This window comes from Scatophagus argus, chromosome 5 (genome assembly GCF_020382885.2).
Source record: "Scatophagus argus isolate fScaArg1 chromosome 5, fScaArg1.pri, whole genome shotgun sequence".
Lineage (NCBI taxonomy): Eukaryota > Metazoa > Chordata > Actinopteri > Scatophagidae > Scatophagus > Scatophagus argus.
The window spans coordinates 13821516-13833194 of record NC_058497.1 but is presented as its reverse complement, the minus strand read 5'-3'; the positions used below and the strand labels follow the sequence as shown (position 1 = coordinate 13833194).

Sequence of the window (11679 nt, the reverse complement as noted above, 5' to 3'; positions counted from 1 at the left end):
CCTTTATATATCTGCAAATTACGAGGAACACTTTAAGGTAGCATTGCTTCTTTCGTTCACAAGTCACCGTGGATTTATGGGAATAGTAGTTTCCGCGTGTAGATTGTATAATATAGATTATATGATACACATAGATGCACTATTATTTTAAAGTCTACACGGGCCTTGACAATACGATGAGTATTTTACTATTAACTCGTTTAAAAAACAAAAACAAACAAACAAAAGCAGCATTGCCAAAGTGTGCGTCCTTTGACGTAATTGTCTACTGTAATATTTGGTGCCACAGCGACACCATCCGGTCATCGCGTTGTAAAGTCCAAACTCATCATGTAAAAGTGAATGAGAGTTTTGGCTTGTTGAATCCTGATTATTATCGGGTGGGTGATGGCGAATAACTTAATGGATAACACTGGAAACACTGCGACAAAAAATGCTGTAAGAAGCACCTTGATCTTCAATATCTGACATCTTTTTTTTTTATTTGATTCACAAAAGTTTTTCCGCCGTTTCTTTAAATCTTTAAACTTAGGGCTTATCATTTCAGACAATACAAAATCCACTTTTTAGAAGGATGGCAGTTCTGTGCGGTCATATAACCTTTAGAATTAAGTTAACGTTACAAGGTGTTTTTTTTAACATTGTTTCAACATTCATTGAGTAGCTCAAAGGTAATTGGTGCCAAACAGCTGCCAAATAACAATAAAGTAAGAATACGCTAATTAAGCTAGCTGGTTAGCTAGCTGGTTAGTTGAACGCTACTGAAACGAGCTGTCTGTGTTGCGCAGCAGCCGCTCTTGACTCGAAAGTTAGCTAACATGTCACTTTTTCATTACTAAATTCCCGAAATTACTCTTCCGGAAATACAAATTGATATTGAATTGATATGACTATGAATATCTGTGACTGCTGTCTCTTAACCACCTCTGCCCATGGGTAATCTCCATCCCTCTCCACAGTGTGAGCGGTGTATCTAATCACTCGCCTTCCTCTTCGGCTATTGTTGTCGATTGTGGGTGGAGCTCGCGGGGAGCACGGGACAGGCTGGCTGTCACGCGGGCAGTTCCCCTGCGCTCGCTCCCACGTTTGGTTGTCATTCAACGCCGGTGAACACTGCCGAGGCTCAGTCTGTCACGACAGATGCGTCATTTCTGCCTGTTGTTGGGTTGAAGATAACAGGTGAGCGCCGGTGAGCTTTGACATATTTACAAATGAATGTAGCACAATGTGGGAAACGTTAAAGGTAAGTGTTAGTTTGTTGAAACCCTACACACAACATCATCAGCACCTCACAACGCGCTCACAGCGATGTCTCCGCTACAGGGATGGATCTCTGCTCTGTTCGCAGAAGCCTGAAGTAGTCATATTTAATGGACAAACAACCTGTGCTTTTTATTTGCATTTTTGGTCGTTGCCTTCCGTTGTTATATTTGTCTGCTTTTTTTGTTTTAAAGTTTGTCCTCAAGACTGTGTTAGAACTAGGTCAGAGCTGCAAAGCACAGACATTAGACACATTATTGTGTTTATTAAAATCTGTGGAGAATTCATATTGTACAAATGTGAACAAGAAAGCCTAATGGAGCCTGTAGTTCAATCATATAATACTCATTCGTGGAGTTAATCTATGGGTTAAGATACACTTATGTTATATTCCTGTCTTTGTATCCTATGTGTCTGTTGCAGAGTGTGTTTGGCAAGCCAGTTGGCCAAACAATAGTCGTGTTTTCTTTAAGTTGCTCATGTGTTGCAGGAATGAATCAATGTAAAGAGCAGGAGGAGGTGACCGAGGTGGTATGTCAAGAGGCTGACCTGAAAGATGGACAGTAAGTCGTAACGTCTCTTCTGACTGGGAAGTGACTGCCTTTTTTTGGCCAAGCGTTTATGACCTCATCTGTTATTGGGAGCTTTTCCCTCACCCTTTTTCTTCTTCCCTGTTTTGTGTTTAGGATGAAGGAAGTGACTGTGGGGGGTCAGAAGGTGTTGCTTGTCTGTACCCGGGGTCAGTACAGTGCTGTCGGAAGCCAGTGCTCTCATTACAGTGCACCTCTTGTCAAAGGTAAACCTTCCCCTAATCTCAGTTCCTCAATCTCCATATACCAGTATGAATTAATAACTTCATGAAATGGTTTGCATTGAATTTTAAGTGGCGTTAAATCCGTGTCCTCCAGGAGCGCTGGTTGGTGACAGAGTGAGATGTCCCTTTCACGGTGCTTGCTTTAATGTCAGAACTGGAGATATTGAAGAGTATCCAGGTCTGGACTCTCTGCCATGTTACAAGGTAAAACATGTCTGCAGGAACTGACATTTGATGTCAACTAACCACTCTTTTTTACAGGGATGACTCAGCAGTTTAAAATGTTGTCACATTTGTGATGGTGTATTTGCACGCCATTTTCTTGTAATTGGTACAAAAAAAAAACACAGAGAAGTTTTGACTGAAGCACATGCATACTAGATCCACATGCAAATACAACTCTGCAAGTAGAACCTGTCGATAAAACTTAGACCAGATGTGTCAGAGGCATATTTTGTCAGCCCTTAGCAAACACTTAACAAATCCAATCACGGTCAAAATTTAGATATTTCCTTTTTTAACAATGAATTTTTTTGGCAACATTTCACCTCTCACCAGGTAAAAGTTGAGGATGGCAAGGTGTATGTTACCATCAACAAAAACGTAAGTGATGGCAAGTTAAAGTTATCAAAAATATCACACTGTTTCCTTTCGTTTCGTGTTAAAGTACACGTTTTGTTCGTTTGTTTCCCCTCAGTCTCTGAAGCTGACCAAGCGGGTGAAGGAGATGTGCAGCGTGGTACCAGACATCCAACATACGATCCTGCTCATCGGAGGAGGTAAGGATCAGATGTAATAAACAGGAGCTTGCACCTGAAAGTTCAAGCCTCGAGTTATCAGCCCAAGGCAGTTTTATTTGCATTTTTGGGGGACAGAGTGAAGAAAAGGGCCATGTATGTTTAAGCTCAATCTCTAAATGCTGCATATCTTCTGAAAAACAGCACACTGAATATAAATCTTGTGATTTCAGGACCTGCCGCACTGGTTTGTGCTGAAACGCTGCGGCAGAACTGCTACCAGGGCCGAATCATCATGGCAACCAAAGACAACCTGCCTCCGTTTGACAGGACCAAACTGAGTAAGGTGAGAAGTAAATCCGAGTCGAGACGTAGCCTGTGTTCTGTGTGTTTGTGTCCACATGCTGAAGTAGATGCTTGTCTCAGTGTTTGTTGACAGCCTGTTTTTAGATATAAGATCTGATTAAAGGTCATTGCGTCCTCCAGGTTATGAATCTGGACAGCAGCAGCGTCCTCCTGCGCTCAGACGAATTCTATCAACAGTATGGGATTGAGGTGTGGACACGAAAGGAGGTGAGACGTATTTAAAACAAACAAACAAAACAGAAGCAGGTTTTGCCTTTTGTCATGTTAAGAAATGTGCTTTGTGTCGCAGGCGGTGTCTCTAAACACCACTGATAAGGCTGTGACGTTCAACGATGGCACTTTGCAGCGTTACGACCAGCTTCTCGTCTCGACTGGCTGCAGGTTTGCATCGTCATTCAAGTCTTTCGGAAACTAAAGAAAATTTTCCGCTTTTCACGCTCTGGTGTCATAAGACTTCCTGAACGTACAAAAAAAACAATGAAAACATTCACAAAAACTGTAGAAGTGCTGAGGTTAAGGTTTCCATGTGACAGCAGCATTGCACAATAATTTATTTTGTTCACAGGGCTCGGCCGCTCAGTTGTCCTGGCTGGGACCTGAATGGGGTTAAGTTACTGGAGAGCTATGACGATGCTAAAGAGATTCACAACGCCTGCGTGGGCCACAAAGCTGTTATAATCGGAGCCTCCTTTATAGGTTATTACATTCAGTTTCTCTTAACGTGTCAGAATGTTTATCTTCACACAAACAAACTTTCATTTGTTTCTGCATTTTATTATGAGGTTGACAGGATGCTTCATTTGTCATGAACAAGCCAACAAACTCCAACACATGTAGTCACCTCTGAAGTGCTTTTTTTCATTACTACATTAGGTATGGAGGTGGCTTCCTACCTGTCAGACAAAGCCGCCAGCTTGGCCGTTGTTGGCACCAGCAGATACCCGTATGAGAGGTCTCTGGGGCCGGAGATCGGCAAAATGTGCATGCAGGTAAGAAACAGCGACAGCGCTGGTCTGTCGTTGTCGCTGTTAAGATTTTATGATTTTTATTGTATTTTTAATTAAATGAAAGAAACTTTAAAAGGCGCTTTCTCCTTTAAGATGCTGGAGGAAAAGAACGTAAAGTTCCACATGAACGATGGCGTCACGGAGATCAGAGGAGAGAACGGCAAGGTAGCCCTGCTTTTACTCTGTCAGCAATGGCCTTATGAAGAGTCGACGCTTTGACTTGTCATAGTGGGAAAAGGAGAGACGTTACTTACAACTTTACTGATTGCTCCACTGTATCCCAGGGATCAGTAAGTGATGACAGCGAGCCAGTATGCTGAAACTGAAACAGCTAATTGGAATTCAGCCATCATTAATGCTGCTATTTACCCCTGTGCTTTTTACTGACGTGTCAAAATGTCCTCTATGGAAAAAGACACAGGAATTGTGCTGCTTCAGGCTTATTGTGTGCCTTTATCCTCTTGTCGGTCCCTAATAGTCTTCTTCTTTTTTTCAGGTGAAGGGGGTCGTGCTGAAGAGCGGCGCCGTCTTGGAAGCTGATGTGGTGATTGCTGGAATTGGTAACTTTATTATTCTACTTCTTAGTGTCGGGATATACACTTAGTGTTAAGTTGAAGAGTCATTCAGGTCTTTTCTGTGCAGTTGTACAAAAATCATACACAAAGACTTTGACTGGCTTTCAGGTGTCATCCCAAATTCAGACTTCTTGGCAGGGAGCGAGTTGGAGTTGGATTCAAGGAAAGCTGTGATTGTTGACAAGGTAACACACAACCTGCGACAGCCAGACCTTAATAACTGTGATATTGACATTGCTAATGAAGCAAAAACGCAGCTTTAGCTTATCGCTTCTAACTTAGCCTGATGAATACAACTGGATTGTTTGCTTTTTTGGCCAAACATTAATATTGTGTGTTGTCATAATCCCTTGTGTCCGAGCGACCGAAACGAACAGTTGCGTATGCTGTACTGTATACATACGCGTCTTTGTAAGCCTGCTGTTGAGGCTCTTGCTGTTTATCTTTTCTCGCAGTTTATGAGGACCAATATACCATATATTTTTAGCGCTGGCGACGTTACCTCTTTTCCTCTAACCATTCGTGGTGATGAAAGGGTCAACATTGGCCACTGGCAAATGTCACAAGCTCAAGGTAAGAGGCTGAAGGACTCACAGGAGGTGAGAGTCACATTGGCTGCATGTAGCCGATAAGGCTGAGTTTTGTTTAGATATTTCCACCTCATGCACCTTTTATTCCCCAGAAAATAGTTTAATCCCTGGGTTTAACCTCATTGTGCTTGTTTCCTGATTATCATTATTGTTATCATTATTTTATTGTGTTTTGTTTGTTTTTTTTACCTCAGGAAGAGTAGCTGCGTTAAACATGCTGAACAAAGCAACCCAAATTGAGTCTGTTCCTTTCTTCTGGACTGTGTTGCTTGGGAAGAGTATCAGATACACAGGTAGAGGACCTACTGAGAAAGAGTCAGCCTTACACCAGAATATTTGAAGTGTCATTTAAAGTCTCATTTCCCCATTTCTTTTCCTCATTCTAGGCTACGGGGAAGGATACACAGAAATCATAATCAAGGGCAAAGTGGAAGAAAGGAAATTCCTGGCGTTTTACATAAAGTGAGCGGCTGTGGAGTAACTTCTGATGCAGCTGAATGCAAATTTATACGACTTGTGCTGAATTTCTGCTTTGTTAACAGAGAGGAGGTGGTGGTGGCTGCTGCCAGCCTAATGTTCGACCCCGCCGTGGCTCGTCTTGCAGAATGGATGGCTGCCGGCCAGATTTTAACAAAGGCTCAGGCTCAGTGAGTTCAATGTGGTGTTTGTTATTTTGTATTAAATACACAAAATAATGCCGACTGATTTGTGATATTGGTTGTGTCATTTCTCATATTAGTGGTAATGACATAGACTATTTTAAATGCAGCTATGATCCACAGTTGGTACAGGTTTCACTATTAAACATAGAATAACCGGTGGCCACTTGGGGGAAGCAGAAACCAGACGTGAACACAGCAAATGTTGTTTATTTACACATCTAGCCATTATGTAACAACATTAGCATCTATTTGGTGCTTTAAGTCTGTCAACCCAGAGAATTTAAGACCGGTTTAAAATCCTTTTACCTCCTTCTGAGATCTTTAGCTGCTAAGATGCTGTACTGTGTTCACCAGCTGTAGTTGCTAACTTTGACTGCCGTTTTGTGAAGGTTAGTCAGTTTTTAGAACGTTTCTGCCTATTCGGACCCACAGTCCTCTTCGCGCTGGAAGATATGTCACATGGACAGATGGCAGTAGATTCAAATAAGAAGTACATATTTTTGTGACTCATGTGTATTAACACTGTACTGTGTATTAACATTATCAATACAGTAATATCTGATTGTATGTGTACTGCAACTGATTTATGAGCGAGAGGGTCAAAGCTCAAGGTAAAATGTCGTATGTGGCAAATGTGTGCATACTACACGCTACAGTCTCTACTTTGTCAGAGCAGCTGCTGTGCATAGTAAAAGTAAAAAGAGAAAGCACGTCATTTGGAACGCAGTGCATGTTGATTGTTTTTTTTCACTTCCTCTTGCGTCCAGAGCTGATGACCTGAGCTGGCTGCAGATGTAACCAAAGGCCTGCCGTATCCAGGGGTAACGCCTCTCAGTGACGAAGGATGTTGCCTTTTCCTTTATTTTTCCTGTCTCTATCAGATACTGCCAAACTGGATTGATCCATTTTCTGCCTCAGGGCCTTTGAAAGCCAATCAGACCTCTGCGCTCACTCACAGCTGTTGCCATAGCAGTGAGCAAAGCTTTATTGAATTTGCACTTTGTGCACTCAGTGAACTGATCTCCATGTGATGACCACGGTCAAGATACGACGGCAGTTTTACAACATGAGTGCATCCAAACACTTTTGTGAACGTGAAATTCTAAGATTTATTCAACATTCACTTCAGTAGTTTCTTGTAATACTGTCATTACCACTTTATCCACTTATGACATGTTGAAAACACCCATCACTCCACTTATCTTAGTTACAGTATCTTTAATGAGTAACTTTTGTAAAACTTAAACTGCGAAGGTCACTTAAAATATTACACTGCATAAATAGGGCGATGAATGTTTTGCTAAGTTAAGCTAAGTTTTATTTTCATTAGCTTTTATTGTTGATATGTTGCTTTCATGTTCACACGTTTACAGCAGAGATGTTTCTGATTGTTTTCTTTCATCTTTAACTGATGTACAACTCTTTTTACTGCCTGATTGTGAAATGGAAATCCACATGAAGAGAAAGCTGGTGGGAAATCTTTCCTATTCCTATTTCCTATTCCAATATAGTTAAATCTTTCTCATCAAACATATCAGAGTCTTTGGAGTTTTATGTCCACGTTTCAACACTTTAGAAAACACTCACTGCCTGTAAGCAGGACAGTCCTCTCTCAATATTTACTTACTGTTACTGGCTACAATATTTTTATTGCATTTCATGTTGCACAGTGACAGCACAAACAGGTTGATTAGATTTATTGTGATTTTTTTTTAATTTTATTTTCTACAAAAGTTATCATTGCAGTATCTGATCACTCTTAGTTGTTAGCATATTTGTGTGACAGCATTAACAGATATAAACCATGATTCTTCTTCTTATTATTATTATTATTGTTATTTTGACACCTGACACGAATGTCCTTCTTGTTGATGATTAACACATCAAATAATGTGTCTCTGATGTGCTGCCTTGGACTCAAAAAAATAAACCTAATCAAATTTATTTCGATAATTGTGCTCAGTAATCAAGGTCCTCCTCGGGATTCAGCTGCGTCTTCATTTATTTAGTTTGGAGCAATGTGCCACTGACGATCCCAGTTTGTCAGCCAGCAGAAATGGGTTGAGGTGGCAGTACTGAAGAAAGAGTTGAGAAAACACACAGTCACTCTCAGAGCTTACACTGAGCACCTGCCAACTTGTGCATTTACATAAAATTATACACATAATATTTTGTAAAATATCTATCTCATCTGTATTTACAGATATTTAAGATCGGAAACCTGTGTTTAATTTGATTCTTGCATGCAGAATGCGGGTCAAACTTGCGAATGTAGTCAGCAGCATTTTAGTTGGAAACCCAGACTATCAGCTACCTGTGGTGTCGACTCTGAGCTGGACTCTGGTGTATCTGACATCTGGATATTAAATTCCGGAAAGAAACGGGAACTCTGGAGGATCGCTGCCATTTCTCCGTTCACCTCCATTGCCACATCTTTCTGCATAGTACAAAAGAAAACACTGGCTTCATCTTTCCAAGAATCAACTACTTATTTAGATGTAAATGTATAGGATTAGTGCAACAAAGACTTGGGCCCTTCTTTCATGAGAACAACAAGATTATCAAAAGCCTTTCTGCACACATTCATAAAGCAATTCAGTACTGGTAGGATTGGCTTAATCTGACTTACGCTTACCTTGAAAGAGTGGGAGGAATCAAAGTCCAGTTGATCTGGGAAATCTTCCAAAGTTCCTTTATAGATCACCATAGCTTTAGACCTGACTGCACGTTTGGGCAGCTTGAACATCCGGTAAGTACATGAAGCATAGCTGATGTCTCCTGCAAAACAAAGAGCAGTGACAACTGTAGGATAAAAATCCTCTCCGCAGGTCATCAAAAGTCACAGTTGATTTTTTTGGTACCTGTTTTTGCTTTGAGCTCACTGTTGTAGATCACAATGTGGCTTGCCGAAACAAGGCAAGGTGTGCCGAAACCTACACTATGGGCCAACGAAATCAGATCCTGCCAAAACAGACAACCGCTCATTCCTTCACCTAAGGCCCGAAAACAAAGGTCACAGACAAAGGATGTTAGACGTCGCTGGTGCGGGTGTATTCTTTCCTTTTACAATGGATTTTTTAGATGACTGTAAAAAGTAAATTTACCCCAGAGCACCGGGTCTTGCTTCAGGTGATCAGGAATGACTTTGCTGGCATACATGTCACTGAAGTAGAGCTCACCTCCTTCCTGTGTAAAATGTGATGAGAGTCATAACAATATGTTCCTGCACACCTGTTTTTAAAGATGTTGGGAGAAATTCTTCAGACTAACCTTTAGGACATCATAAGCTTGCTGCAGCACGGCTCTTTTATCAGGACACAAGCAGATCACACAGTTGGATCTGGATGTATTGGAGGAATGACAGTTTCATTAATTAACTACAGATTAATCTATCAGTCTACGACATATGGTTATACCGCAAAATTAACCTACAGCACAACATCCACTGAGTCACTTTGCATGCCAGCCTCACTGAGCTTCTCCATGTAGCCCTGGACAAAAGAGACGTTGGGCTCCTCGTAGCCAAACTTCTTTTGATGATACTCAATGTACTGAAGAGACGTTGTGATCTGAAGAAATGCAAGTTAAAGCAGTGATACACAAATGCACAAAATCTCAAATGGCTTTGTCTACAACGAAGTGTGGTCACCATCTCCTCCGTCATATCAATCCCCGTCACATGCCCGTTTGCCCCAACCAGTTTGCTGAAGGCAAACGCATCTCTGCCAGAGCCGCTGCCGAGGTCCAGGACTCTGCAGCCCTCAAGCTTTGCTGGAAACGGGAGGCCACAGCCGAAGAATCTGGAGAGAGATACGTTCAACGACAACTGTGCATGACCACACTATAACTGTGCAATGATGAGAAGCATTCAGATTTTTTTAGAGATAATTCCATGCTGAAAAGAGTGACAATAGACTGGAAGCAATTAGTGACATGTCTGAGTAATATTTGACGTCCAGTGCCGTTGGACAATCCATGCTTTTTCAGCAATACGTGATGGCATGTGCATAAGAAAGTTGTGTGTAGATGTTGCTACTGCTGCTGTATGTGATGCAAAAGTAATGGTGAAACGAGACTGTGAAGCCTACTTTTTGGTTACGTCCGGGTGAACCAGGCTCAGTGCATTTCTGACACTCTTCGGCAATGAGCGGCAAGACAAACTGCAGGAAGCAGCACTTGTTTGCAAATCGTCAGTGGATACCAGTCGACTGCCATAGTACTTCTGCACACATAACGCAACAGACTGATCAACATATACCTTCACACACGCTGTAATAGTGAGGTGCACTGATTTACAGGCTGTCATAGGTTTAAAATCACACCCCTTTTACTATTATACACTTTCTATGTCATAACTACTAGATTTGACAGAGATTACATAGCTCAAAGATCGATTTAAGAAAAGTGGGTATTGTCAACTGAACAACTAGACACAAGTGATTGTGCAATCCAAGATCAGCTTTAGAAGTAAAACTCCTCCATAAACTCCTTAGGGAAGGCACACGGAGCCGTGACTGATCGGGACCAGTACCTTCACGTTATCTCGCACGTCGTCATCAGTCGCCATGATGCAAAGCAGCCCCACACTTTGTGGAAAGCAACCGCTATATTACACGAATAAGAAGCAAAATGGTGCAAACCCGCCCCTCTATCATAGCCACCATAGATAACCACCGCATACTACTCTTCCGGTCAATTTTTTTTCAGAATAAAAGTTTTTGTTTTAAATTTTTGCTTTTCAAGGGACGATCTGTGGCACGAACACAGCTATTACAAACTTGGAATTGTTTTCATATATATATATATATATATATATATATATATATATATATATTAAATTCTGCAGGTACTTCAATTACAGCACGCATATCTCTCATTTAATGTTTCGGCTTAACAAGGAAACTGTTAATACACTTGCGGAGGAGGGCACTCAAAAACTTTTTTCCAAGCGGTACATATCTACACACAGGAAGTAAACTTTAACCTCTGAATTTGTCTATGCCAGCACACTATGGCATCTCCAAAGTTAGGTTTAGTGAGGTGGCAGGAAACTCTACAGATCCGCATGCAGCAATATCGAGCCAGTAAACACCGAAAAGGTGAAATGACACACGAAAGCACACATCTCGAAATGCTACCTGAAAGTGAGGCATATAATAAGGAGGGATTTACTTAACTATTTTCTTCTCCATCTCAAGTCTGTGATACTAACATGTACCTCCTGTGGTGCATGTTACATTATTTAACCTAAAGAAAAACTCCAGTAAAAAAAGGCTTAATGAGCAATGACGAAACATTGCTGTCCAGGAGAAAACTCCGGAATGAAAGCTAAAAATATTCTGTCATTTTATTTTGAACGGCTTTGGCACTCAAAAATTCAAATGCATATCTTTTCTGACTCATGTCAACATTACATGTCAACAAATACTGAAGGTCTGTCAGCAATAATTCAGCAGTTGCAGCACTCGGAACATGAAAAATGATTTCAAGGCTTTAAAAACACTTCTTCTTCTATTTGACATTTGTTGCAGCTCCAGCTGTCCCGATTGAAACACCATTCATGTCAAATCATGCAAGACTGCAGACATTATTGTTTAACACACTGTGGACCGTGAAACTGTCTAAATTCCCAGTGATCCCGTACTTTTCTGCATATTGCTCATGTTCC

The 11679-nt window shown here is 41.2% G+C and overlaps 2 protein-coding genes across 5 annotated transcripts; one reads left to right on the top strand and one right to left on the bottom strand.

The window, feature by feature from the left end:
* Window positions 1-327: 327 nt before the first annotated feature.
* Window positions 328-7545, top strand: aifm4 (apoptosis inducing factor mitochondria associated 4). 4 transcript variants are annotated; one of them, XM_046388931.1, is made up of 20 exons: window positions 328-438; window positions 960-1179; window positions 1751-1823; window positions 1947-2056; window positions 2169-2278; window positions 2633-2677; window positions 2772-2853; window positions 3045-3157; window positions 3298-3384; window positions 3467-3558; window positions 3743-3873; window positions 4051-4166; window positions 4278-4349; window positions 4681-4744; window positions 4868-4944; window positions 5215-5332; window positions 5544-5642; window positions 5736-5811; window positions 5892-5996; window positions 6779-7545. In XM_046388931.1, the coding sequence occupies exons 3-20, from the start codon at window positions 1753-1755 to the stop codon at window positions 6807-6809; spliced, it is 1599 nt and encodes a 532-aa protein (XP_046244887.1). In that variant the 5' UTR covers window positions 328-438; window positions 960-1179; window positions 1751-1752; the 3' UTR covers window positions 6810-7545. The 4 variants fall into 4 exon arrangements, with proteins under 4 accessions (XP_046244887.1, XP_046244889.1, XP_046244888.1 ...); XM_046388933.1 differs by lacking the exon at window positions 328-438 and having other exon boundaries at window positions 949-1189; XM_046388932.1 differs by lacking the exon at window positions 328-438 and having other exon boundaries at window positions 949-1243.
* A 148-nt stretch (window positions 7546-7693) lies between these two features.
* zgc:153372 (uncharacterized protein LOC767695 homolog) lies at window positions 7694-10695 on the bottom strand. The gene is made up of 10 exons (XM_046388934.1): window positions 10543-10695; window positions 10100-10233; window positions 9661-9811; window positions 9444-9580; window positions 9282-9351; window positions 9116-9197; window positions 8873-9004; window positions 8647-8789; window positions 8326-8448; window positions 7694-8086 (listed from the first exon to the last, which is right to left on the bottom strand). Exons 1-10 carry the CDS (start codon window positions 10576-10578, stop codon window positions 8009-8011), a joined length of 1086 nt encoding a protein of 361 aa, XP_046244890.1. The 5' UTR covers window positions 10579-10695; the 3' UTR covers window positions 7694-8008.
* Between the last annotated feature and the right edge of the window lie 984 nt (window positions 10696-11679).

Excerpts from the sequence above, each read along its gene's own strand:
- zgc:153372 (XM_046388934.1), bottom strand. The coding sequence starts at position 10,578 with ATGGCGACTGATGACGACGTGCGAGATAACGTGAAG. Across the intron at positions 10,234-10,542 it reads ACGTGCGAGATAACGTGAAG|AAGTACTATGGCAGTCGACT; the intron begins GTACTGGTCCCG and ends TTATGTGTGCAG. Across the intron at positions 9,812-10,099 it reads CACCCGGACGTAACCAAAAA|ATTCTTCGGCTGTGGCCTCC; the intron begins GTAGGCTTCACA and ends ATCTCTCTCCAG.
- aifm4 (XM_046388931.1), top strand. The coding sequence starts at position 1,753 with ATGAATCAATGTAAAGAGCAGGAGGAGGTGACCGAGGTGGTATGTCAA. Across the intron at positions 3,158-3,297 it reads ACAGGACCAAACTGAGTAAG|GTTATGAATCTGGACAGCAG; the intron begins GTGAGAAGTAAA and ends TGCGTCCTCCAG. Across the intron at positions 5,643-5,735 it reads GAAGAGTATCAGATACACAG|GCTACGGGGAAGGATACACA; the intron begins GTAGAGGACCTA and ends TCCTCATTCTAG.